Consider the following 27,561-nt stretch of genomic DNA (forward strand, 5'->3'; position numbering starts at 1 on the left):
GCTATTTCTTAATAGAGGTTCTTTCTGTGTGCAGCCAACCCTCACCTTATGCCCCCCTCCCCCAGACTTAGTTACCCTCCTACTCTGCCTGTACCACTCTTGTCATTATCTGTTTGAAGCCTCCATCTCCCTGCCTAGCAGTTTACATGCCCTTCCCCCCACTAGATTGTTGAGCCCTTGAATAATTTGTGTGTCCTGCTACTAAGAGTAACAGTGACAAATATTTGCCGATGAATGCTGGAAGTGGATTTGGAAGTAATTTAGGAAAAAAACACTGCTCACTCTGTGGTTTTAAAAGACACTGAAATTGCTAGAAAATGCCGAATTCCTTAGCAGGAATCAAGTATTAGGTTTACTTTGCTTTATGAAGGTGAAAGAAGTACACCTATAGAGACCAAGAAGAGCAGGGAGGAACTTTGGTGTTAAATCCTGTTTTCTTCAAGAGCAGTTCCTTAGTTCTCCGTCTCATTTGCGATCCTGTGAAGCAGGCCTACCCGTCTGCCCCTTGAGGATCACTGTGTATTTCTTTCCCTTCTCAGTCAACTGTAGCCCCCATGGCTGAAGGGCCTCTGTTTCATCTTATCCCGGGACAGTGTATCCACACTGTTGACACACACCTGCTTATCTGCAAGGCAGTATTTTTCTATTTTTCTCGCTTCTTGGTATAAATCAATACTTCTTTTCTCCTTTAATGATCCTTTGGAGAAAGAAATCATTTGCTGGGTTTGATCATAATCAGGGTGCCCTTCCTACATACCTAAATGTCAGCAGTGAAGGACTTGTTAAGGGCTTTTTTAAAAAAAATCGGAATTTGTGGCTTCAAAAGGGACTTCCAAATTCACCAGGAGCAGGTGCAGTTCTCTCTGAGCAGCTCAGGGAAGGGGAGAGTGTGGTGCTGGCAGCCTTGAATGGTTTTACAGAGGGGAAGACTTCAGGAGTGAAAAGCTAAAGCCAATATTCACAGTGTGATGTGAGGTCCGGAGGCTGTTCCAGCCTCGAGACTGGCCTCCCGCCCCTCAGTGGCTGCTACCGCATTTAGATCCTCCTTACCATCGAGGCCTAAACATGGAAAAATCTCAGCCTCTTCCTCTTGAATTCAGTCTAGGCAAGATCAACGTGTTTCAAAAATATCATTCGGAAGAAAATGAACCGGAATGCAGAACAGATCTCCACAGAGAAAATTCAAAGCCGAGAACACTGGTAGAGTTGAGAAGCTGTGTCCTAAAGTGACAAGAGCCTGGGCACCGTTGGCCTGGCTGTCTTGCATCACACAGCCTGTTTCCTTTGGTCACCTCAGGCCTGTCTGCCCAGGAGTGAAATGAACTGCATATGCCCCTGACCTTGGTAAACGAGGGGGCACTGCTGCTGGGCCTGGGAGATTTCTGTCCTTCCCAGCCCGATCTCCCTGTTTCTCTGGGCGTGGGCTTATCAGAGTGTTGAGTTTTTTGAAAGTATAAATACAATCATATCTTTTTCTTGCCTAAAAGCCCTTACTAGTTCCCAGTTGCCCTGGGGATAAGGACCTAAGTCCTCAGCATTAAGGATTATGAGGCCCTGAGGAATGAAGTGGCACATCCTCCAGAGCTGCCCCATCCACGTTCCCTCAGACTCACTGGACACCCTTGGGTCCTTGCACCTATGTATTGTCTTTTGAGTCTGGGCCTTTGCATGAGCCTGGAACGGCCTTCTCTCTCCTGTTCCCTTGGCTAACTTTCCCTATGTTCAAGGTCCCATGCTAACTGTGCTGGTTCCAGAGCCTTCCCTTACTCTCTAGACAAGGGCAGGGCCCTGCTTGAGGGTCTAGGGGATGCCTGTACTTGTCTTTTACTCACAGTCACATTACTTACTTCTTACGTGTCATCTGCCTGCCCTGTCACAAGGTAAGCTCCATGAGGACGGGAAGGTTGGAGGGCTGGTGTGCCGTAAGATTTTTAGGTTGGGTAAATCAGCTCTCCAAAGATTTCTCCCCGGGCTTCAGGCTGTCCTGAACTGACTTTATAATGCAGGGGTCTGCAAACATATCTGTGAAGAACTAGACAGTGAAGGTTGAGGCATTGGCGGGAAGGTGGGAATGGTCTCTGTCACAGCAACTCAACTCTGCCATTGTAGCCCCAAAGCAGCCAAGGGCAAAATGAAAACAAATGGGCATGACTGTGTCCCAAGAAAACGTGATGTACAAAAACAGGCAGTGGGTTGAATGTCCTGATTATTATCATATCCTTCAGCCTGGAAGGATTCCAGCTACTGGGAGAACTGTTTTTACCCCAACCTGTTCCTTCCTTCCCTCCTTGCTTCCTTCCTTCCTTCCTTCCTTCTTCCCTCCCTCCCTTCCTTTCTTTCCCAATTGTTCTGCAGTATCATCAGCCAGTTGCTAGCGTTGACCCAGCTTTTGGTGAAGGTCAGCCCACTCATCTGTTGCTCCAGGCTGGTGTCTTGAGGTCACACTAGAAGCCTTGGTGTGATGGCCCGTGATGGGCTCTGACATGTTGTGTTGTCCTCAGGATCTTTTTTTTTTTGCGGTACGCGGGCCTCTCACTGTTGTGGCCTCTCCCGTTGCGGAGCACAGTCTCCGGATGCGCAGGCTCAGCGGCCATGGCTCACGGGCCCAGCCGCTCCGTGGCACGTGGGATCTTCCCGGACTGGGGCACGAACCCGTGTTCCCTGCATCGGCAGGCGGACTCTCAACCACTGCGCCACCAGGGAAGCCCTCCTCAGGATCTTTGATTTGCTCCTGGCACGGCCTATAGAACGTGTATCTCCTCCAGCTTTGACAGCCTCAACCCCCTGTGCCGCTGCTCCCTTAGCCCCTTCTCTGAGGTCTCTCACTGTCCCAGGTTCTCTCGGGCGACCATCCAGGTGCTGCTCTCTGTCTACTCTCTCTCCTCCCCGGCAGTTGTCTTCCAGAATGCTGTTGCTAATGTTCTAAGGTAGAAAAATCCTTGCTATTACTACCAATAAAGGTCAGGAGACTGTTCTCTAATGTAGATTTCTGTGTTGATAAGATTACACATTTTATCAAAGAAAAAGAAACTTTGACCCTGGAGAGTTAAACAGAAGCGCAGGTAGTACTCAGGGTATAGACCACGTACCATTTGGCAGAGGGGGAAACTGGTGTTGGCGTGGGCGATTCAGAATTCTTGGGGGATTCCATGATTAGGTGGCCAAAATCTGTTGCTCAGTGCTTAGAAAGCTTGATTTCCTACTTTTAACTCCTAGATTCTCTTAAGTTTATTGAAAGACAATTTTTCTGGGAGACCTTGAAAATTCTCAATCTGTTCCCAAAGAGAGTTTTTAGAGATTAAAATAATTTACTATATAAAAAGGCAGAGTGAAAAGGAAATAGCTTGGTAAGTTATTTTCAAATCTGAGTTCTTCTGTGTGGGTTAAAGTACAATTTTGTTACTGTAAATTGTTAAGAAACCCTAATTAAAGCTTCTTGCAATGCATGATACCCAAGTACCTTTCACACGCTTCAGGAAGCTCAAGAACAAATTGTTAGCTTAAATGCTATAGATAATAGCTGAGAGAGTAGAATTAGATGACATGACATCTGCTTGCACTCTTAAATCATAAATGTACCAAGTGAGGAAGAGACATGCTCTCACCACCCTGTACAACAAATGTGCTTGTCACTGAAATCTAGATTCCCACTGTTTCCAGGTTTCAGAGACTAACAGAGATGTTCTCCAGCATCTGCTCTAAGAATTTCCCAGGATCTCATCTAATAAAAAGGGAATTAACCAGTGGGGAAAACATGGTCTAATGATACATCAGGGTACACTTATAATGGTATGAGGCCATTCATCTAACATCTAATTTTGGAAACATCGTTTTTTTCTGGAAAATACCACAAGCAAAGTCTTCGTTTATTCTTTCTAGTAATTTTAATATCTCACTGCACTTCTCCAAATGTAGTGTTATAAAATTGCTACTATCTTTGTGGGTGCACACAAGTAATTACCATTTTCAACACAATGGCCTTTAAAAGTCATCACGGAATTGACCAGAGGTAAGGCAACAACTAGCTTCCGTTTCTTTTTTTCCTCTTTTTATTATTTATTTATTTTTGGCTGCGTTGGGTCTTCGTTGGTGCACGCTGGCTTTCTCTAGTTGCAGCGAGAGGGGGCTACTCTTCATTGCAGTGCCTGGGCTTCTCACTGCGGTGGTTTCTCTTGTTGTGGAGCATGGGCCCTAGGTGCGCGGGCTTCAGTAGTTGTGGCATGCGGGCTTCGGTAGTTGTGGCTCGTGGGCTCTAAAGTGCAGGCTCAGTAGTTGTGGCGCACAGGCTTAGTTGCTCCGTGGCATGTGGGATCTTCCCGGACCAGGGCTAGAACCCGTGTCCCCTGCATTGGCAGGCTGATTCTTTACCACTACAGCACCAGGGAAGTCCCCTAGCTTCCGTTTCTGACTGAGCAACCGATGCATGTCCTGTAGCACTGGAGAGAGTGTGTCTTTTAAAACATAGCTCCTTGGAGTGGACTACTGAAGTCCAGAGTGATGCATTGAATGTTGAGAAAGAAAACAAACAAAAGAACAGTCCCAGATATTTGGTTGCTGGCCTGGCACTCACAGTTAAGCTGTGTTATTCTCCTATAAGAAATAAACAATCTCATAGAATACTAACTGAATTAGTCAGCGTTCTGCAAAGGAACAGAAAGAATAGGATTATATATAGATACATAGAAAGAGGTTTATTATGAGTCATGTGATTATACAGGCTGAGAAGTCCTACGATCTGCCATCTGCAAGCTGGAGACCCAGGGAGGCCAGTGGTGTAGTTCCAGTTGGAATCTGAAGGCCCAAGAACCAGAAGTGCAGATGTCTGAGAGCAGGAAAAGATGATGTCCCAGCTAAAGCAAAAGGGCAAATTCACCCTTCAAAAAAATTAATTAGTTAATTTTTTAATTGATACATAGTTGACATATAACATTGTGTCAGTTTAAGGTATACAACATGTTGATTTGATACATTTATTTATTGCAATATGATCACCACTGTAGCTTTAGCTAGTACCTTTATCACATCACATAATTATTATTTCTTTTTTGTGGTGAGGACATTTAAGATCTAGTCTCTTAGCAGTTTTGAAGTACACAATACAGTATTGTTGACTGTCATCACTGTGCTGTGTATTAGATCTCCAGAACTTACTAATCTTCTAGTTGCAAGTTCGTACCCTTTAACAACATCTCCCCAACTCCCCTCAACTCCCCGGGCCCTGGTAACCACCATCCTACTCTCTGTTTCTACAAGTTCAGCTTTTTTAGATTCCACATAAAAGTGAGATCATCAATATTTGTCTTTCTTTGTCTGGCTTATCTCACTAAGCATAATGTCCTCAAGTTCCATCCATGTTGTTGCAAATGGTAGGATTTCCTTCTTTCTCATGGCTGAGTAGTATTCCATTGACTTAAAACATGGAGAAATCGGGGCCTGGAGAAAGGTTAAAAAATGTATCCAACAACATAGAGTGAAGCCGTAGGCAGTACTGGGATCTGTGGAACTCCAAAGTTCACAAGCAAGACACTATGCCAATGGCCTCTAAACACTGCCAAATATTTGCACACCAGTGGAAAGAAACCTTTTTAAATGAAGAGCTAAGCCAGGAAAAAAAATAATTGGAGACTGGAGTTTTAAAAAATGTCTCATTTTGGGCTTCCCTGGTGGCACAGTGGTTGAGAGTCCGTCTGCCAATGTAGGGGACACGGGTTCGTGCCCTGGTCCGGGAAGATCCCACATGCCGTGGAGCAGCTAGGCCCGTGAGCCATGGCCCCTGAGCCTGCACATCTGGAGCCTGTGCTCCACAACAGGAGAGGCCGCAACAGTGAGAGGCCCGCGTACCACACACACACACACACAAGTCTCATTTTAAAATTAGGAAATGCAATATTACAACTATGGTTCATGTTGTTTTATTATTTTCTCATTTTCAAAGAGTTTCTTTCTTTGCTTTTTGAAAAAAAATTTTGGTCAAAATTTCAAAAATGTTATAACCAGCAAACATTGCAGCCTGAATGTAATATTGCTATGTTAAAGAAATTTTGTTGTTGGATAAAAGAATTCTGAATTTGTTTTTTTTTTAACTGACCTCATAAACTACATAGTTAATGTTTCACACTCTGCATTTTTTTTTTTTTTGGCTGTGCTGGGTCTTCACTGCTGCGCATGGGCTCTCTCTAGTTGCGGCGAGCAGGGGCTACTCTTTGTTGTGGTGTGCAGACTTCTCATTGTGGTGGCTTCTCTTGTTGTGGAGCACTGGCTCTAGGCCCATGGGCTTCAGTAGTTGCAGTGCATGAGCTCAGTAATTGTGGCACACGGGCTTAGGTGCCCCATGGCATGTGGCATCTTCCTGGACCAGGGATTGAACCTGTGTCCCCTGCATTGGCAGGTGGATTCTTAACCACTGGACCACCAGGGAGGTCCCTCTCACTCTGCTTCTTAATAATGAGTTTATTTTTTTAAATTTATTTTGTATAAATCATGTTGATAGATACCATCATCTTGATAGTACATTTGATATGACGTAATGAGAAGGGTACTTTATCTCTGTGGTCTTCCTCCCCAAAACACACAACTCCTGTCTAATCATGAGAAAAACAGCAGATGAATCCCAATTTCAGGAACATTCTGTAAAATAACTGTTCAGTACTTCTCAAAACTGTCAAGATCATCAGAAAGAAGAAATTTATAAGAAATTGTCATGGCTAAGAGAAGCTTAAGGAGATTTGACAACTTAGTGTAATGTCTTTATATCTTCACAACACTTTGCACTATTGGATATTTAATCTTTGCCAGTATTTCAATGAATGGTTTTAGTATTTGTCACTGATCAGTACCCAAATTCATTCATTGGGTTGCAACGGAATGATTTTTCTAATTTTATGGGCTTTTAAACATCTGGAATGGATATTAATTTTTACTGAATACTTTTTCTCCATCTATCAGGATGTTCCAATTTTTTTACATTACACAATCATTGCATTTCTGGGATCAATGTTGCTCACTATGTTTTTTTCATAAACTGCTAGATTATATTGAACATATTTAGCATTCTAAACTCTACTTTCAAAAATAATTATAATTCTATTTTTTTTCTTATAACATTTTTATTTGTTTTGAAGTCAAGGTTATCCTTGTGTTATAAAATGAATTAGGTAGCAGTTCTCCTGGTCCATGCTGGACTTTCCATATTCTGGGTCTAGGGGCTGCATTTACAAAGGAGCACTGAAACCTACCCACCAGTATTTGGGTGTTGTTGGTCAACTCTACTGACCCAAGAATGTCACCAGTTGGCTGTGCCCTTCTAGTTGTTTTTATTTTTACTCATTTAAAAAAATCAATCAATCAAACAAGCAAGCACAGATAAGCAGAAAGAACAAATAAATAAAAAACAACTATCCATCCAGCAACCAGAGAAAGTCATAATCAATGGTTCGGGTTCATCTTTCCTAATAATTAGACTCTTTCATGGGGTTATTAACCAATTAAAAAAATCTACTTTTGTCTGAGATTGTTAATGAAGAGAATTTCTTGAACCAAATTATTCTTTCACTTGGCTACTTTGGTTAAGGAGGAGAAAATAAATAATAATCGCAATGATTCTTTTATTTTATTTTCTAGAGTTGTTGGCTGTGGACTGCAATTACCATGTCTGACTCAGTAATTCTTCGCAGCGTGAAGAAATCTGGAGAGGACAATCATGGTTTTGAGTCAGATAGATCATGTAAGTGGCTTTTTTCTCTTACTGTCTCTTGTACAAAGAGAGGTGAGAACAAAAGTGGAACAAGCTAGTGAAGGTTTAAGGAGAAGAGAAAAATCAATGGCAATAAGTAGAACTGTTACTGGATGGTCTTCTAACATACTCTAGGTGTTTCTCCCTAGAATCCATCTAGTGGAATGGCTGAGAGTGCTAGGTAAGAATGCATAAATCCTGGGTGAGTGAAAGCATCTCACCTATAAATATCTCTTCCCTGGGTAGAGTAGGGTTGTTCTAGCACTGGCTATTATTATTACCTTTATTCGTATATTGTTATAATTGATTATAGTAGTAAATGTTTAGTGAGCGTTGCTCCCTGAGAGGAACAGTACAAAGACTCTGCTGGCCAGAGTGAGGTACTGTGTGTAGCACTAGTACATGGTGTGTAGTGAGGGCAGATGATTCTAAGCTATTATTATTATTTTTTTAAACCCTATTATTTTACATTTTATAGAAGAGGAAACAGAGAGTTGGATACATTTTTGAAAACTTGGCAAAGATTGTGTGACTAATAATTAATGGAGCCGTAATCCTAATCTGGTTCTGATTCCCAAACCTAAGAGGTTAATCTCTATCTACACTGTAATGCGTCTTTACTTTTTTTTTTTTTTTTTTTGCGGTACGCGGGCCTCTCACTGTTGTGGCCTCTCCCGTTGCGGAGCACAGGCTCCGGACGCGCAGGCTCAGCGGCCATGGCTCACGGGCCCAGCCGCTCCGCGGCTTGTGGGATCCTCCCGGACCGGGGCACGAACCTGTGTCCCCTGCATCGGCAGGCGGACTCTCAACCACTGCGCCACCAGGGAAGCCCCACGTCTTTACTCTTAATGAAATGAAATGACATGAAATTTAAATGCCAGGGGAACCAGGATGTGCTGTCCTATGACAATGGTTGGCATTAGCACCTCGGGTTCCTTTCCTTGTGGTTTCCCTACACTCAGGACCCTGAGCGCCCACTTTCACCTCCTCCCCTCCGTCTGCTCGGACCTATGCTGGGGAAAATAGTATGTGGCTAAATCCTATGGCTTCTGCTGGCATGGGGGTGTCAATGATATCTTATTGTTTAGTTGATTTGTGGTCCGCATTTTAAGTAGACAAATTCTGATGTTTATAAAGAACCAAACAAGAAATAAATATTCATTTTATTTGGTAGTTCAAAAAATCAGACTTTCTTTAGCTAATTTAGAAATGTTGGTCTTTAGTTGACATCCAGAAGGTAAAAAGATTTCATTTTCTGGAGAAAAGTCAAGAAACGTAGTCAAGGCAGCAGTCCTGAATGTGAAAAAAATGTCTTCTATAATATGGAGAGAGAGAGATGAAAAAGCAAATAATTATTTTGCATTACTCCATGAATAAAAGTAATTATAGAAATGGTTTTCCAGAGCAAAATTGTTAATGACTATGTTTCATTTTGTCATTATTATTAACTGCTTTATGTATTGTTTTTATCCTGACAGATGACAATGATAAGAAATCAAAGTAAGTGACTACTCAACAATGCATCACATCTTCAAAATAATTTCCTAATATTCCCATAAAAGGCACAAAGCAGAAGCAATATTTTTCACACATTGCACTGCCTACAAAATGGTATATATAATCCATTCTTTATCTCTTTAAAACATTACTGTAATTTGATTTCAAAAACCTTTGGGAATATTCCTTCTGGATTAGGCCCAAATCTCCCTTGTATGTCCAGGAACACCACAGAATTTCTGACCTAAATGAGCAGAGGAAAAATTGGACAAGTATGATTTCATGGGCACAGAGAAGAAAGCCCAATTCTTCCCAAAAGCAAATAGTAGAAACCTAAAATGTAATTATTAGATGTTTCTCTTTAAGAGTTTAAATTCTCTTATAAAACAAATGCCACTTCATCATACTCGGCATGAGGGCAGAATTAAAGGAGTCTAATTTAGAAAACAAGGAGGTACCAGCTAAGTTTCTGAAATAGAGGTGGTGGAAAGGGAGAGGTTGAAGGTATTTAAGACATTTTAAGTAATTCATGGCAGAGGGAGGTGGTAGTTGTGGTAACATTAGCTTTGGACTTGGAAGGTAGGGTCAGCTGGGTGCAGAATAACCATTCTTTCTCACGGGGTGGGAAAGAGATGGAAGAGGGGATGGATGCTGATGAATGAGCTGCAATGAGGATGAGCAGGAAAGCTGACTGAGTGCTTTGGTTTTTAGAGGATACGAACCTTTCTCCTGATAAGTGTGGTAACGTAGGATGAGAAGATGACAGTGAAAATTTGATAAAGCTGCTGAGGGGAATGGGAACAATCTGTAGAGGGATGAAGTACAGTGCTGTGGGTTGAGCTGAGGTTGGAGACCATACTCATTCATTCATTCATTCATTTCACAAATATTAATTGAGGACCTACTGGGCTTAGGTGCTGAGGATATAGAAAAGAACAAAGTAGGCAAAAATCTCTGTCCTTGAGGAACTCACATGCCCTTGAAGAGCTCCCTCCCTTAATGAAGGATACATAATAAACACTATAAATAAATAAAATATATAGCATGGGAGCTAGTGATAATTTATCACTCCCTTTCTAAGAAGAAACAAGTAAACAAGGAAATGGAGATTTGAAATGATGTAGGGGAGAGTTGAAACTTTAAAGACTTTGGCCATGGAAGGTTCCATTGAGAAGGTGACTTTGGAGAGAAGGTATGAAGGAGGTGAGGGAGTTGGCCATGCAGATATCTGAAGAAAGAGCATTTTGGTGAGAGGAAGTAGCAAGTGCAAACACCCAGAGGTGGGAACAAATTTGGCATGGACAAAAGTCAGCAAAGAGGCCAGGTGGCTCGGGTGGTGAAAATTGGAGTGAAGTAGGAGAAAACAAGGTCAGAGAGTCAACTGGCCAGACCACGGAGGGCTGTGGATGTGTCAGCAAGGATCTGTGATTCTACTCTGAGCTGGAAGGGAAGCTTAGGGCAGCCAAGTGCTAAGCACAGCATGTGCAGCACCTTTCAGATGGTGGAGAGGTTGTCTCTAGCAGGCCCAGCAGCCTGGCTTCAGGAAGAGATGGGGGAACAGCTAGCTGAATGCAGAGGTGGGGTTTCCAAGGATGGATTTGGGGAAAAGGATTGAGGATGATGGTGAAAGTGTGGTCCAAATGGCCAGCAGTGGGACTTAGGATGCCTGAGTAAGGAAGCAACATCTTGATGGGGTTTAGTGATTGTAAGTAAATGGAGAGTTTAAAGGACTGCGGGTCTCAACTGAGATGACAAATAGGTATAGAAGGAGGAAGGAAGTGAGAAAACAAGATGCATGCTCAGTCCCAAAGAGCCGATAGAGTAGACTAGTTCCTGGTGAAAACAAGACCTGGGGTATATTCGTGAATGGATGACTCAGGTGAAGTGGAGATCCCTGGAGTTGAAAAGTTCAAGGATGGGTTGAGTACAATTTTATGAGCAATAAAATGAATAAGAAATAATAAGTAAATATGAGTTTATGGGAAGTATGCGAGTTTTTTTAAAATTTTTTGTCATATTTAATGTAGTTGTAAAATTTTTAAGTGCGAGAAGGAAGCTATAAATCAGATAACCAACCACCTCAACTTATAGGGAAATGTAGGTAGAAAGAGGCCGAGATTCAAAGCTGAGGTCCAATAGTTATTTGCTACTGTAACAGGGAGTACAGAGTACTTTTAATTTTTTCTTAGCACCTCTCAGAAAGACCTCAGTGAATCTCTACTGAACAAGAGATACAGCTATACTGAAATCTCTAGAAGAGGTAAATCTGAAAGTAATAGCCAGTTTAAAAATTTTTTTTATTTTATATTGGAGTATAGTTGATTAACAATGCTGTGCTAGTTTCACAACAAAGTGGTTCAGCTATACTTATAAATGTATCTATTCCTTTTCAAATTCTTTTCCCATTTAGGCCATTACAGAATATTGAGCAGAATTCCCTGTGCTATACAGTAGGTCATTGTTGGTAGTTTTTGTTTTAGTTTTTTAAAAATAAATTTATTTATTTATTTTTGGCTGCGTTGGGTCTTCGTTGCAGTGCACGGGCTTCTCATTATGGTGGCTTCTCTTGTTGCGGAACACAGGGTCTCAGCTCGCGGGCTTCAGTAGCTGTGGCTCGAAGGCTCTAGAGTGCAGGCTCAGTAGTTGTGGCACATGGGCTCAGTAGTTGTGGCTCACAGGCTCTAGAGCGCAGGCTCAGTAGTTGTGGTGCATGGGCTTAGTTGCTCCGCGGCATGTGGGATCTTCCCGGACCAGGGCTCGAACCCATGTCTCCCACATTGGCAGGCGGATTCTTAACCACTGGGCCACCAGGGAAGCCCCCTGGTTAGTTTTTAAGATACCAGTTTTGGAAAGAATTTCACAGCTAGTGGGGGCTTTCTTTCTTACTAAAGAATGACTCATAAAATCACCATATAGGAAGAATTTCTCATTGTTTTGGAAAGGATGGTCTTTAAACCCCTGTGTTTTCCTCCTCAGGTTAGAAGATAAGAAGAAGAAAGGTGGCAGCAGTCAAATTGGCTTCTTTCAATTGGTAATAAAGCTGTGCTGATTTATGGCACAGGTTTTGCCACTGTGAGTTGTTCAAGTGGCGGAGGAAATGTTATAGTCACATTGGCAGGTTTTTTAACTACAATGATCACTTTTTCAGTCATAAACTGTCTACGTGATAACATGTTGAATAGCAATTAGAAATTTATTGCTGATTAAACACACAAATTCTATCTGGTAGGTCATAAAAGTGTTGTAGAAGATAATCTCTAAACCCCTAATTATCATTTTAGTAAGGAAAATTATCATAGTAATCACATCATGTATACTTATTCTTATGACGTCTTTAGAAATTCCATAGTGTAGGTATTTTTCTCAAATTTGCAGAGTGGAGGCATTTCTGGGCACAAACAGGCACTCTTCATTGTCAGTATCCGTTCTGGGAGCCAATTTATACAATTGCTGAATAACCCACACAGAATATCTACATGGCAATAGCATCTGTGCCAGTGATTGTTTCCCCCTTAAGCTGGGAATGAATATCTAAGAACTAAAGTCAGCTCCTGAGATAAAGAGAATGAATTAAGAGACTAGGAAAGAGATAACATGAACTAACAATGTAAGAGTCTAATGATTTAGATAATCGACATACCGTTTATTTCAATATTAGTGAGAACTCTACCTTTCGATTAAGATGATTCCCTTAAGACTTGGTGTTGAATACTATTTATCAGAATCTAGTAACTAAAATTAAATAGTCCTCCTACCTCTCCTGCTTTTCACCCATAGATGATCTCTGAATCCTTTGTTTTTCAAGTTTCGATTTTCTTCAAAGACTGACATTTGGCTGATGTCTGTGGGAAGTTTATGTGCATTTCTCCATGGAGTAGCCTATCCAGGCGTCCTACTGATTTTTGGCACAATGACAGATGTTTCTATTGAGTATGACATGGAATTACAAGAACTCAAGATCCCTGGAAAAGCATGTGTGAATAACACGATAGTATGGACCAACAGCTCCCTCTACCAGAACGTGACAAATGGAACGCGCTGTGGGTAGGCTGCTATTTTTTACTTTTCACTTTTTTGGCTTGTATCTTAGATTGTAATTCAAAATGTGTGAAGAGAACCTGATGGACTGAGCTGGAGTGGTGTCTAACACAGAGCAAAAAGAAACATAAATTTACCCTTATTTCTATAAATTACTCTGCCCTGAAGTTCTTCCTGTCCTACCGGATTTTTAAAGCTTAATAACAACAACAGCAAAACCCAGAACTGGAAATTGCTCATTAAATACATCACCCAGATTTCACCACTTTGTAGACCACAGGCTTGAGGATGACACTACCAATACTTGATGCAGTTGGAGGATGACCCATGAATTTTACTTGAGTCCTTGTCATGTCTCATATCCAAGACTTCCTTTTTCCTCTTTCCTGTTTCCTCCTCCCTCCCTCCCTCCCTCCCTCCCTCCCTCTTTTCTTCCTTCCTTCCTTCCATCCTTCCTTTCTTCCTTTCTTTCTTTCTTTCTTTCTTTCTTTCTTTCTTTCTTTCTTTCTTTCTTTCTTTCTTTCTTTCTTTCTCTTTCTTTCTTTCTTTCTTTCTTTCTTTCTTTCTTTCTTTCTTTCTTTCTTTCTTTCTTTCTTTCTTCCTTCCTTCCTTCCTTCCTTCCTTCCTTCCTTCCTTCCTTCCTCTCCTCCCTTCTGTTCCTCAGCTGCTGTGGCCACGCCAGATGACTCACTTGATCCCCAGCCTTCTCTCTGCAATGGGAATTTCATCATTCCTGTGCTCTAGGACTTGGAATAGGGGCGGTTGGTCTCAGTTAGCAGTTAAGTTTCTGTGGAAGAGTGATGTGGTGCTATGAATAGAAGACAGCCATGCAGAATTAACCAGAGCTCACCATGCTCCTGTTCTGTCTGTGATAAGCCTGACAGGCTGCCTTGTAATCAGTGAGTCTGATTACAGAGTTGATTCACTGTCATAGCATGGAATTTACAGCCTGCCTCATGCTGCCTCAGGGCCAGAACAAGCTCATTTGCACGTATGAAGCCACTCAGGTTCAAGAACCAAGGGCAGGGCACATCCTAGCTAGGAAGACACTTGGAATGGCACCCCCAAGTGAATTTATATTTTTCTCCTTCATTTAAAAATTTTTCTACAGACTTGATTCCGGATTATGACAAATCCTTCTAAATCACTGATGTTCTTCCATAATATTATTTGTTGTTAGCGTCTTTCATTCATTTACTAATTTAACCAAAATTTTTGGAACACCAATTATGTACCAGGAAAATGTGTAAGCATCATGGATTCAGTGGTACCTTATGAATCATGGTCCTTGTATTTGTGGAGCTTGGGTCTAGTTGGTGAGACCATAATGAAATCAACGACCATGCAAATAAGTATGTAGTTATAAACTGGTTAGCACTTGACAGGAAAGTACAGGATAACATACAATGTGCAGAATTAGACTTAACAAATAATAAGCCTACTCATAAGAAATAAATTTCCAATGTCTAAATATGTATATTTCTCTTCTAAATTTGGAAGTAACACTCAGAACAATTTGCATAAAAGAGAGACTGTCTTCAGTGACAGTATTATTATTATTATTATTATTTTGGCTGTACCACGTGGCTTGCAGGATCTTAGTTCCCCAACCAGGGATCGAACCCGAGCCCTCAGCAGTGAAAGCGCAGAGTTCTAACCACTGGACAGCCAGGGAATTCCCAATGACAGTCTTTTAAGTCTTTCATTTATGTTGGGGAACAGAATTGAACGATTTTTACAGAGTGGTATGACTACAAAATGTAAGCTAATCCGTTTTCCCCCTTTGAAAAAAATCCATTCAGACTTATGTATGATGTAAATTGACCCCAATCATTAATAACGCATGAAGATAAATTCTTCAAGGGAAAATTCCTGAAAGTATATCCTGTTATGTCTTAAAAATTGGAAATAAATGTTAGAGGGACCAAAATTTGAGACATATTTTGTCTCAAATGCTCATAAATATTTATTAGATGAACTAAAGAATGAATCTGCCTTTAACATCTGCATCACTGGCATCCATTAGAAAGGAATTCACCGTGGCTACCCATTACTTTGTTCATTTTTACTGGGTCCTATACTTGAGAGTGAGCAAATAATTCAGAGCAAATAGGGGTTTTCAGAAATTCCTTGGCTTTGGCTGAATTCACATGATACCAAACATGTAAATAGATATTTGATTGTGTAGACCACACCTTTCTTAGGCCTTTCCTTTACCAGGAACTCCATTGACGAGTTAAATATTTTAATCGTGAGCTATTGTGGTCATTGACGTGAATACTGTTTGTGCACTTCTGAATAAACGTTTAGATTTCGTGTGGTAAGATCACTGTGAAAATGGACTTGGGTGGGACAGAAGAGAGGGAGGGGACATTTTCTTACCTGTAAGTAGTAAACATGCCTCCAAAATTACCCAACTCTTTCACAACTTTCTTTCTTGGAAAAAGTATATCATTAAAAGTACAATGTCTCCACCTATTATAATTGGTGTGTTGGTCTTGAACTATACAAGGCAACTCAATGATTTTATCAACATAAGCATGCATGTATAATGTAGGAGCTGGATTTTCTCTTTCATTGTATTGGTTTCCACATATCAATTGTAATCCATTGGATGGAATTTTAGGCTGGAGCCTCCTTCCAAATGGCTCTTGGTGAATAAGGCTAAAAAGGATTACAGAACGTTAGGCCTCCTGATTAGCTTCTCAGAATTTATTTGCTCAGAATAGTCAAATAACAAGGTAACAGAATGAAAGAAGAAGAAAGAAGGAAATTCTTTCTTTCTTTCTTTCTGGCTGTGTTGGGTCTTTGTTGCTGTGCGTGGGCTTTCTCTGGTTGCAGCGAGCCAGGGGCCACTCTTCGTTGCGGTGTGTGGGTTTCTCATTGCAGTGGCTTCTCTTGTTGTGGAGCATGGGCCCTAGGCACATCGGCTTCAGTAGTTGTGGCACGTGGGCTCAGTAGTTGTGGCACACGAGCTCTAGAGCACAGGCTCAGTAGTTGTGGTTGCACGGGCTTAGTTGCTCCATGGCATGTGAGATCTTCCCACGCCAGGGCTCGAACCTGTGTCCCCTGCATTGGCAGGCGGATTCTTAACCACTGCACCACCAGGGAAGCCCCATACTTTTCTTTTTTTTATCCAGTTAAAGTGTAGACGCTCAAATGGAGGCTACAATGTCTTGTAACTTAATTGTGGAAGTGACATACTATCATTTCTGCCATTTTCTGTTGGTCACACAGACCAGCCCTGGTATAATTTTGGTGAGGATTACACAAGAGTGTGAATACCAGGAGACAAAAACAATCAAGGGCTCCTTGGAGGCTCACTACCACAGCCATTGGGAAGTTTGTGTCCTTACCTGCCCCACATATGGATGCATCGATGCAAAAATCCAAGTCTGTACTTTCTCTTGGATTTCAGTCTATTTTCTTAGCAATGTACATTTAGCTTATGCACTCAAGTACTATTTTGAAGTTAGACACTGTAAGACATTGTACTTTGAAAAATAGCTTTATTGAGATACAATACACATACCATAAAATTCACCCACTTAAAGTATAAAACTCAATAGTTTTTAGTATATCCATAGAGCTGTGCATTCATCACCACAATCAATTTTAGAACATTTTTATTAGCACACAACCCCCCTACCCCATATCCCTTAAATTTCACTCCCCAATTGCCCATCCCCCCTCAGCCCTAGACAACCACTAATCTACTTTCTGTCTCTGTAGATTTGCCTATTTTGGACATTTCATGAAAATGGAATCATATAATATGTGGTCCTTTGTGACTAGCTTCTTTGACTTAACCTAATGTTTCCAAGGTTCATCCACGTTGTAGCATGAATCATACTTCATTTCTTTTTATTGATGAATAATATTTCATTGTATGGATATAATACATTTATAGTGTGGATATAATGAGTGGATTTATCCATTCATCAGTTGATGGACATTTGAGTTGCTTCCTCTTTTTGGTTATTACAAATGATGCTGCTATGGACATTTATGTACAAGGTTTCCTGTGGACATATGTTTTCAATTCTCTTGAGTATATACCTAGGAGTGGAATTTCTGGGTCATGTGATAAATAAATGTTTAACCATTTGCAGAACTTCCAGACTGTTTTCAAAGTGGCTGTATCATTTTACATTCCCACTAACATGTGTGAGGCTTCCAATTTCTTCACATTCTTACCAACACTTAATAGTATCTATATTTTTAAAAATTAATTAATTTATTTATTTTTGATTGCATTGGGTCTTCGTTACTGCGTGCGGGCTTTCTCTAGTTGTGTTGAGCGGGGGACTACTCTTCGTTACGGTGCCCAGGTTTCTCATTGCCGTGGCTTCTCTTGTTGCAGAGCATGGGCTCTAGGCGCAGTGGGCTTCAGTAGCTGTGGCACGCAGGCTCTAGAGTGCAGGCTCAGTAGTTGTGGCACATGGGCTTAGTTGCTCCGTGGCATGTGAGATCTTCCCGGACCAGGGCTCAAACCCGTGTACCCTGCACTGGCAGGCGGATTCTTAACCACTGTTCCACCAGGGAAGCCCCAGTATCTATATTTTGACTGTAGCTCCAGTAGGCTGAATAATGGCCCCCCAAAATATGTAGGATATCCCTGGAATCTGCAAATGTTACCTTGTATGGAAAAAAGAGTCTATGCAGGTGTGATTAACTTAAAGATCTTGGGTTGGGGGAGATTACACTGGATTACCCAGATGGGCCCTAAATGCAATCACTAGTATTTTTTAAAGGGACAGTTACTAAAAAGAGGCGGAGGGAGATTTGACTATATAGAGAAAAAAAGAGGCAAGGTGACTATCAAAGAGGAGTTTGAAGTGATGTCCCAAGCTCAGGGATGCCAGTAGCTACCAGAAGCTGGAAGAGGGAAGAAACAAATTCTTCCCTAGAGCCTTTGGAGAAAGTACAACCCCGTCAGCACCTGAATTTCAACCCAGTGAAGCTGATTTCAGACCTCTGGCCTCCAGAAATGTGAGAAAGATGGAAGTATGTGTATATATCAAAGGGCAACAAGAGGAATCTTTGAATCATGAGAATATTCTGCTCTTCATTGTATCGGTGTCAACATCCTGGTTGTGATATTGTCCTATAGTTTTGCAAGATGTTACCATTGGGGGAAAACTAGATAAAGGGCATATATAATGTCTCTGTAATATTTCTCACAATTGCATTAGCCATTCTGGCAATATGCTACCCTAGTGTGTGGGTATTCTATAAAGCAACTTTACCCAGTGATAAACCATTTGTCCATAGGTCAATGTCCCATGCATTAATGAACATGGACCTTTCAACATTTTGGAAGTAGGATATGGACACATTTCTGCCAGTTTGGGTTGACACTGATATGTACTCTAAGGTGTCAATGCTACTGGGTCTACAGGGCATCAGAACCATTGAAAGGAGCGCTCCTGGTGAGGCAATGCACCTTGTCATAAAGACCTCATATCGTTGTTAAATATCTTTTACCTTTTCCCTCTAATTGTCATTTCTCTCCCCTCTTCTCTCTTCAACAAATGCGTCAGGGGAATCTTAATTTATCCAAGTAGGCATGTATCAATTTTGTTTTGTTTTTCTTTTTGTTGAAAAGAAAGACAGTCTGTGGTCCAAATAACCTGTAAACTTTATAGAATCCTTATTAGGATTTTATAACCACAAGAGCTTTCCACTATGCAGATGATGAAGTCTGATATGCAGTCAAAGGAACCAAGTTGACGTCCCCTTTTCCTTCCTATCAGTTTTTCTGATAGGTTTGCTCTGTTGTCCCAGAAATATTCCCAAGTAGTCTTTAAAACTCTAATGACTCTAATGATTTCTTCCCAGAATCAAATAGAAGAGAGTTAACCATTCATCTCTGGGGTACCTCAGGAGTGAAAACAATCACAAACTACACATGTCCTATCCACACCCCCCGACAGTGATGTAGTGTTCCTGAACTTTGCTCCAGTAAATCCCACAGCTGGGTCAGTGCTCAGAGCTCTTAGTCGAGTACATTCATTCATGACTGGCAGCTGCGTTTTTCACGACAGGCACTCTCACCTCTGCTTACAGTGTCTGTAAAATAAATGCACCACAAGGAATCTAAGGAAAACTTTTTGACAAATGCTCATAGTTTTCTGTTTTTGGACACCCAAATTTTATTTCACAAACAGAAACCAAGAGTATGCACTCAGTTATTTATTTAAAAAAAATTTTAATTGGAGTATAGTTGCTGTACAATGTTGTGTTAGTTTCTACTGTACAGCAAAGTGAATCAGCTATACGTATACGTATATCCCCTCTTTTTAGGATTTCCTTCCCATTTAGGTCACCGCCAAGCACTGAGTGGAGTTCCCCATGCTATACAGTAGGTTCTCATCAGTTATCTATTTTATACATAGTATCAATAGCATATATATTATGCACTCATTTATACATTAGAAGTCTTTACTCATAAATACTGCATTATACAGTCTATACAAAGATACTTAGCTTGGGCTTCCCTGGTGGCGCAGTGGTTGAGAGTCCGCCTGCCGATGCAGGGGACACAGGTTCGTGCCCCGGTCCGGGAAGATCCCACATGCCGCGGAGTGGCTGGGCCCGTGAGCCATGGCCGCTGAGCCTGCGCGTCCGGAGCCTGTGCTCCGCAACGGGAGAGGCCACAACAGTGAGAGGCCCGCGTACCGCAAAAAAAAAAAAAGATACTTAGCTTTTGTAAGGGCCTCTGATCATGGATACTTGTATACAAGTTTATGACTTTCTAGATCTTTTTCATTCTGGGGGTTCCCTTAAATCATCATGAAAGACTGGGAATGTGATGAACACAGACATATTAGCTGGTTTGGAGATTGTCAGAGGGGTTGACCAAGGCAGTTGTTTCCCTTCCTCATTAGTGTTTTGCAAGTGAAAGAAAAGTCAAGAAACATTCACTGAGTACCTACTTAATGTGTAAGGTATTGTACCAGGCTTCGGGAGTGAGAGCAAGCAGCTTACCTAGTCTTTGCTGTCAAGTAGCTTGCAATTTACTAGCAAGAGAAACATGAATATACTCGATATAAATATATTCAATAAAAATATTGAATAATAGTGCAAGATGGCAATAAAATCTGCCATGGAATAATAGTTCGTTCTGAGTTAAATAAATTATACTTAAATACTTGGTCTGAGTTCAGTAGAGGGAGAGAACAATTCAAGCTTGGGTCACAAAAGGAAGATCTGATAGAAAGCTGGTAGACTGAGAGCATCTAGGCTAAAGATGCTACTTTCTGATTCTCTAAAGAAATGGACATCATCTAGCTTATCCCTGAGGATCGGGTATATCAACAACCAATATGTTAATTTTTTAATGATAAAATTTCTTATTTCCTGAAAGTGATTTCAGAATCATTTTTTCTCCCCTCCCTGCCCCTGCCAGTTCCAAACCCTGTGTCACAGTGTGATACTTGTAATGGGAAAATACTGTGTAGTTTTCTTGCTTTCCCACAAGTTCTTTGACAATTTAGAAATTGTCCTGGGGAGCGAGGATTCCTGGGCTCTGGTCAGCATGAAGACTGGGTTAATAAAGTGTTTTTCTCTCTCTATGGGAAGATGACACACACATTTCTCCTAGTGTTACTCTGAGAGAGGAAGGAGTTGAAAAGCTGGCTTAAGATTGCTGGACAGGTAACAGTAAGCCTCCTGATTTACAGCACACATCTCTCTACCTGTGCCTTTCCAGACACTTGTCTGGCTTTTTAGAACATTTCTCTAGCTGTGATTGCACTACCACTAATGATGAGCATGAGTGAAAGGGGCCTCAGTGGACAGAGCTCTGGGCTGCCATCTAGGGTCCCCTGTCTTCCAACAAATGCCCATGAATTATTTCACAACCCTCGCATCTCTGCCTGTAAAAATGAAGGAGGTAGGCATCTTTGCTATGGTGGATACCATGAGGTCTGTCTGGGGATTTGGATTGATTGCAATTCTACACAGGTAAAACGCCTTACCCATATTTAATAGAAACATACAATATGTATATTTTAAATTCCTCTGTACTCACAAATGCAATCTTTGTTAGCTAGATCCTACCTGTGAGTCTTACCATTTTTTCCCTCTTTTGAAGGTTTCTGGACATTGAAAGTGAAATGGTCAAGTTTGCCAGTTACTATGCTGGCATCGCTGTCGCGGTACTTGTCACAGGATATATTCAAGTTAGTGACGCCTCCATTTTATTTATAGATCAGCAGCTGGGTTCAAAGACGTGACAATGAAATGCAAAGTGTGTTCTTTAAAGCTATTCAGAAGCCCCAAGGACTACAGCTTTATTTCAGGCAAACAATAGATGGTGGGGAAGGAGTCTTCCTCTCAGTTGGGGAGGAACGCTTGTCCAGAGAAATGGAGAATAGACTTTTAGCTCCAGTGTCTTGTTCTCCCCTGCCCTTCCTGCTTCATCCTCTCGTCTAAACTCAGAAATAGACAGCTGTGGGTGTGTTCGTACAGGGAGAGCAAGTACGAACCTTCTTCGTACCTGGAAAAAGCTGGGAGTAGGGAGTTGGAGGAAAGCAAGCTTGACTTTCTTTTTCTCTGTTTTTGCTAAAGTCACACCAAACTGCAGTCCAACCCAAGTTCTGTAAACTGAATCCATATTCTAGATTTCAGTTATGGGAGGGCTTGGAGTTAACTCTTATTAAGGAAGAAAAGTATTTCATCTTTTTCCTACTAACGTAGGAAAAATAATAAATCCCCCCTACTCTCCATTCACTTAAGAATTCCAGGAAGTTAGTGTTAGTTGTAAAGAGAAATGAATCAATTTTCACCATTCTGGCACTGGAGTTTTAATGACAGTCTTATTTTGCTTGCATGGGGGAAACTGTCAGCAAGATTCCCTGCTTATGTCATAATGTTTGTCTTACTTTCTCTGAAAATCATTGTCCAACAGCTGGAAAACAATGTATGAATGCTTATTGGAAGGCTTCTCAGGGGAAAAATTCATCAGAAGTGGCATGCAAAAGTAGTGATTTAAGAGCAATAATTTATTTTTGGTGTGATAAGCCTTCTTTTACACATGAGGGAAGTGAAGCTTAATATGGTTAACCCTGCAAGTGGCCGAGCTGGATTCAAACCCAAGCCTCTGGCTTCCCTGTTTACAGTGGATCGGCTCAGCCCCACTTTCAGCAGATGTCAGAGCTCACACCTTAATTCCCAACAAGAGGCATATTGTGAATTAGTTTTGTCCTTTTCTCAACTGTCATAGTGAAAATATTTTCTTCTGAAAAGAGAAGGAATTAATGACTATTTTTATGACAATGCTAAACATTTCTTGCTCCATTTACAGATATGCTTTTGGGTAATTGCTGCAGCTCGCCAGATACAGAAAATGAGAAAACTGTACTTTAGGAGAATAATGAGAATGGAAATAGGATGGTTCGACTGCAATTCAGTGGGAGAGCTGAATACAAGATTTTCTGAGTAAGTGGCTGGTAGGACATTTTAATGAATGTGTGATTTTTCGCTAATGAAACACTTGTTTCCAAATTAAATAACAATTGGAAACACATTTTCAGTTCTTTTGATGCATTTTGTCTCTTAAGTTGCGCTTTTATAGGGAGCATGGCTTTTTTCATAGGTTTCATGGCTTCAACGAAATGACTTTTTTTTTTTTTAACATCTTTATTGGAGTATAATCGCTTTACAATGGTGTGTTAGTTTCTGCTTTATAACAAAGTGAATCAGCTATACATATACATATATCCCCATATCTCCTCCCTCTTGCGTCTCCCTCCCACCGTCCCTATCCCACCCCTCTAGGTGGTCACAAAGCACTGAGCTGATCTCCCTGTGCTATGCGGCTGCTTCCCACTAGCTATCTATTTTACGTTTGGTAGTGTATATATGTCCATGCAACTCTCTCACTTTGTCCCAGCTTATACTTCCCCCTCACTGTATTCTCAAGTCCATTCTCTAGTGGGTCTGAGTCTTTATTTCATTCCTCAGCCTAGGTTCTTCATGACGATTATTTTTTTGTTGTTTTTTAGATTCCATATATATGTGTTAGCATACGGTATTTGTTTTTCTCTTTCTGACATACTTCACTCTGTGTGACAGACTCTAGGTCCATCCACCTCAGTATGAAAAACTCAATTTCGTTTCTTTTTATGGCTAAGTAGTATTCCATTGTACGTATGTGCCACATCTTCTTTATCCATTCATCTGTCGATGGACACTTAGGTTGCTTCCATGTCCTGGCTATTGTAAATAGAGCTGCAATGAACATTTTGGTACATGATACTTTTTGAATTATGGTTTTCTCAGGGTATATGCCCAGTAGTGGGATGGCTGGGTCGTATGGTAGTTGTATTTTTAGTTGTACAGGACCCTCCATACTGTTCTCCATAGTGGCTCTATCAATTTACATTCCCACCAACAGTGCAAGAGGGTTCCCTTTTCTCCACACCCTCTCTAGCATTTATTGTTTGTAGATATTTTCATGATATGGCCTTTCTGACTGGTGTGAGATGATATCTCATTGTAGTTTTGATTTGAATTTCTCTAATGATTAATGATGTTGAGCATTCTTTCATGTGTTTGTTGGCCATCTGTATATCTTCTTTGGAGAAATGTCTATTTAGATCTTCTGACCATTTTTGGATTGTGTTGTTTGTTTTTTGATATTGAGCTGCATGAGCTGCTTGTAAATTTTGGAGATGAATCTTTTGTCAGTTGCTTCATTTGCAAATATTTTCTGCCATTCTGAGGGTTGTCTTTTCATCTGGTTTATGGTTTTCTTTGCTCTGCAAAAGCTTTTAAGTTTCATTAGATCCCATTTGCTTATTTTTGTTTTTATTTCCATTACTCTAGGAGGTGGGTCAAAAAGGATCTTGCTGTGATTTATGTCATAGAGTGTTCTGCCTATGTTTTCCTCTAAGAGTTTGATAGTGTCTGGGCTTACATTTAGGTCTTTAATCCATTTTGAGTTTATTTTTGTGTATGGTGTTAGGGAGTGCTAAATTTCATTCTTTTACATGTAGCTGTCCAGTTTTCCCAGCACCACTTATTGAAGAGGCTGTCTTTTCTCCACTGTATATTCTTGCCTCCTTTATCAAAGATAAGCTGACAATATGTGCGTGGGTTTATCTCTGGGCTTTCTATCCTGTTGCATTGATCTATATTTCTGTTTTTGTGCCAGTACCATACTGTCTTGATTACTGTAGCTTTGTAGTATAGTCTGAAGTCAGGGAGCCTGATTCCTCCAACTCTGTTTTTCTTTCTCAAGATTGCTTTGGCTATTCGGGGTCTTTTGTGTTTCCATACAAATTGTGAAATTTTTTATTCTAGTTCTGTGAAAAATACCAGTGGTAGCTTGATAGGTATTGCATTGAATCTGTAGATTGCTTTGGGTAGTATAGTCATTTTCACAATATTGATTCTTCCAATCCAAGAACATGGTATATCTCTCCATCTATTTGTATCATCTTTAATTTCTTTCATCAGTGTCTTATCATTTTCTGCATACAGGTCTTTTGTCTCCTTAGGTAGGTTTATTCCTAGATATTTTATTCTCTTTGTTGCAATGGTAAAAGGGAGTGTTTTCTTAATTTCACTTTCAGATTTTTCATCATTAGTGTATAGGAATGCAAGAGATTTCTGTGCATTAATTTTGTATCCTGCTACTTTACCAAATTCATTGATTAGCTCTAGTAGTTTTCTGGTAGCATCTTTAGGATTCTCTATGTATAGTATCACGTCATCTGCAAACAGTGACAGCTTTACTTCTTCTTTTCTGATTTGGATTCCTTTTATTTCTTTTTTTTCTCTGATTGCTGTGGCTAAAACTTCCAAAACTATGTTGAATAGTAGTGGTGAGAATGGGCAACCTTGTCTTGTTCCTGATCTTAGTGGAAATGGTTTCAGGTTTTCACCACTGAGGATGATGTTGGCTGTGGGTTTGTCATGTATGGCCTTTATTATATTGAGGTAAGAAGTTCCCTCTATACTTACTTTCTGGAGAGTTTTTATCATAAATGGCTGTTGAATTTTGTCGAAAGCTTTCTCTGCATCTGTTGAGATGATCCTATGGTTTTTCTCCTTCAGCTTGTTAGTATGGTGTATCACATTGATTGATTTGCATACATTGAAGAATCCTTGCATTCCTGGGATAAACCCCACTTGATCATGGTGTATGATCCTTTTAATGTGCTGTTGGATTCTGTTTGCTAGTATTTTGTTGAGGATTTTTGCATCTATGTTCATCAGTGATATTGGCCTGTAGTTTTCTTTTTTTGTGGCATCTTTGTCTGGTTTTGGTATCAGGGTGATGGTGGCCTCGTAGAATGAGTTTGGGAGTGTTCCTCCCTCTGCTATATTTTGGAAGAGTTTGGGAAGGATAGGTGTTAGCTCTTCTCTAAATGTTTGATAGAATTCCCCTGTGAAGCCACCTGGTCCTGGGCTTTTGTTTGTTGGAAGAATTTTAATCACAGTTTCAATTACAGTGCTTGTCATTGGTCTGTTCATATTTTCTATTTCTTCCTGGTTCAGTCTCAGAAGGTTGTGCATTTCTCAGAATTTGTCCATTTCTTCCAGGTTGTCCATTTTATTGGCATAGAGTTGCTTGTAGTAATCTGTCATGATCCTTTGTATTTCTGCAGTGTCAGTTGTTACTTCTCCTTTTTCATTTCTAATTCTATTCATTTGAGTCTTCTCCCTTTTTTTCTTGATGAGTCTGGCTAATGGTTTATCAATTTTGTTTATCTTCTCAAAGAACCAGCTTTTAGTTTTATTGATCTTTGCTATTGTTTCCTTCATTTCTTTTTCATTTATTTCTGATCTGATCTTCATGATCTCTTTCCTTCTGCTAACTTTAGGGTTTTTTTGTTGTTCTTTCTCTAATTGCTTTAGGTGTAAGGTTAGGTTGTTTATTTGAGATGTTTCTTGTTTCCTAAGATAGGACTGTATTGCTATAAACTTCCCTTATAGAACTGCTTTTGCTGCATCCCATAGGTTGTGGGTCGTCGTGTTTTCATTGTCATTTGTTTCTAGGTATTTTTTGATTTCCTCTTTGATTTCTTCAGTGATCTGTTGGTTATTAAGTAGTGTATTGTTTAGCCTCCATTTGTATTTTTTACAGATCTTTTCCTGTAATTGATATCTAGTCTCATAGCGTTATGGTCAGAAAATTAACTTGATACGATTTCAATTTTCTTAAATTTACCAAGGCTTGATTTGTGACCCAAGATACGATCTATCCTAGAGAATGTTCCATGAGCACTTGAGCAGAATGTGTATTCTGTTGTTTTTGGATGTAATATCCTATAAATATCAATTAAGTCGATGTTGTTTAATGTATCATTTAAAGCTTGTGTTTCCTTATTTATTTCCATTTTGGATGATCTGTCCATTGATGAAAGTGGGGTGTTAAAGTCCCCTACTATGATTGTGTTACTGTGGATTTCCCCTTTTATGGCTGTTAGTATTTGTCTTATATATTGAGGTACTCCTATGTTGGGTGCATAAATATTTACAGTTGTTATAACTTCTTGGATTCATCCCTTGATCATTATGTAGTGTCCTTCTTTGTCTCTTGTAATAGTCTTTATTTAAAGTCTATTTTGTTTTGCTATGAGAATTGCTACTCCAGCTTTCTTTTGATTTCCATTTGCATGGAATATCTTTCTCCATCCCCTCACTTTCATTCTGTATGTGTCCCTAGGTCTGAACTGGGTCTCTTGTAGACAGCATATATATGGGTCTTGTTTTTGTATCCATTCAGCCAATCTATGTCTTTTGGTTGGAGCATTTAATCCATTGACATTTAAGGTAATTATCGATATGTATGTTCCTATTCCCATTTTCTTAATTGTTTTGGGTTTGTTATTGTAGGTCTTTTCCTTGTCTTGTGTTTCCTGTCTAGAGAAATTCCTTTAGCATTTGTTGTAAAGCTGGTTTGGTGGTGCTGAGTTCTCTTAGCTTTTGCTTGTCTGTAAAGGTTTTAATTTCTCCATCGAATCTGAATGAGATCCTTGTTGGGTAGAGTTATCTTGGTTGTAGGTTTTTTTCCTTCATCACTTTAAATATGTCCTGCCACACCCTTCTGGCTTGCAGGGTTTCTGCTGAAACATCAGCTGTTAACCTTATGGGGATTCCCTTGTGTGTTATTTGTTGTTTTTCCCTTGCTGCTTTTAATACTTTTTCTTTGTATGTAATTTTTGATAGTTTGATTAATATGTGTCTTGGCGTGTTTCTCCTTTGATTTATCCTGTATGGGACTCTCTGTGCTTCCTGGACTTGATTAACTATTTCCTTTCCCATATTGGGGAAGTTTT

The 27,561-nt window shown here is 40.4% G+C and overlaps 1 protein-coding gene across 3 annotated transcripts in view; it reads left to right on the top strand.

Annotated features, from left to right (window-relative positions):
• Positions 1-7,647: 7,647 nt before the first annotated feature.
• The window catches only part of ABCB11 (ATP binding cassette subfamily B member 11), an 83,846-nt gene continuing 63,932 nt past the window's right edge, over positions 7,648-27,561 (top strand). For all 3 annotated transcript variants that reach the window (XM_030852482.2, XM_030852486.2, XM_030852479.2), the window contains exons 1-6: positions 7,648-7,723; positions 9,211-9,232; positions 12,206-12,260; positions 13,035-13,273; positions 21,366-21,453; positions 22,578-22,711. In XM_030852482.2, coding sequence (XP_030708342.1) covers positions 7,648-7,723; positions 9,211-9,232; positions 12,206-12,260; positions 13,035-13,273; positions 21,366-21,453; positions 22,578-22,711 — 614 coding nt within the window. The remainder of the gene's footprint in view (positions 7,724-9,210; positions 9,233-12,205; positions 12,261-13,034; positions 13,274-21,365; positions 21,454-22,577; positions 22,712-27,561) is intronic.

This window comes from Globicephala melas, chromosome 7 (assembly GCF_963455315.2).
Source record: "Globicephala melas chromosome 7, mGloMel1.2, whole genome shotgun sequence".
Lineage (NCBI taxonomy): Eukaryota > Metazoa > Chordata > Mammalia > Artiodactyla > Delphinidae > Globicephala > Globicephala melas.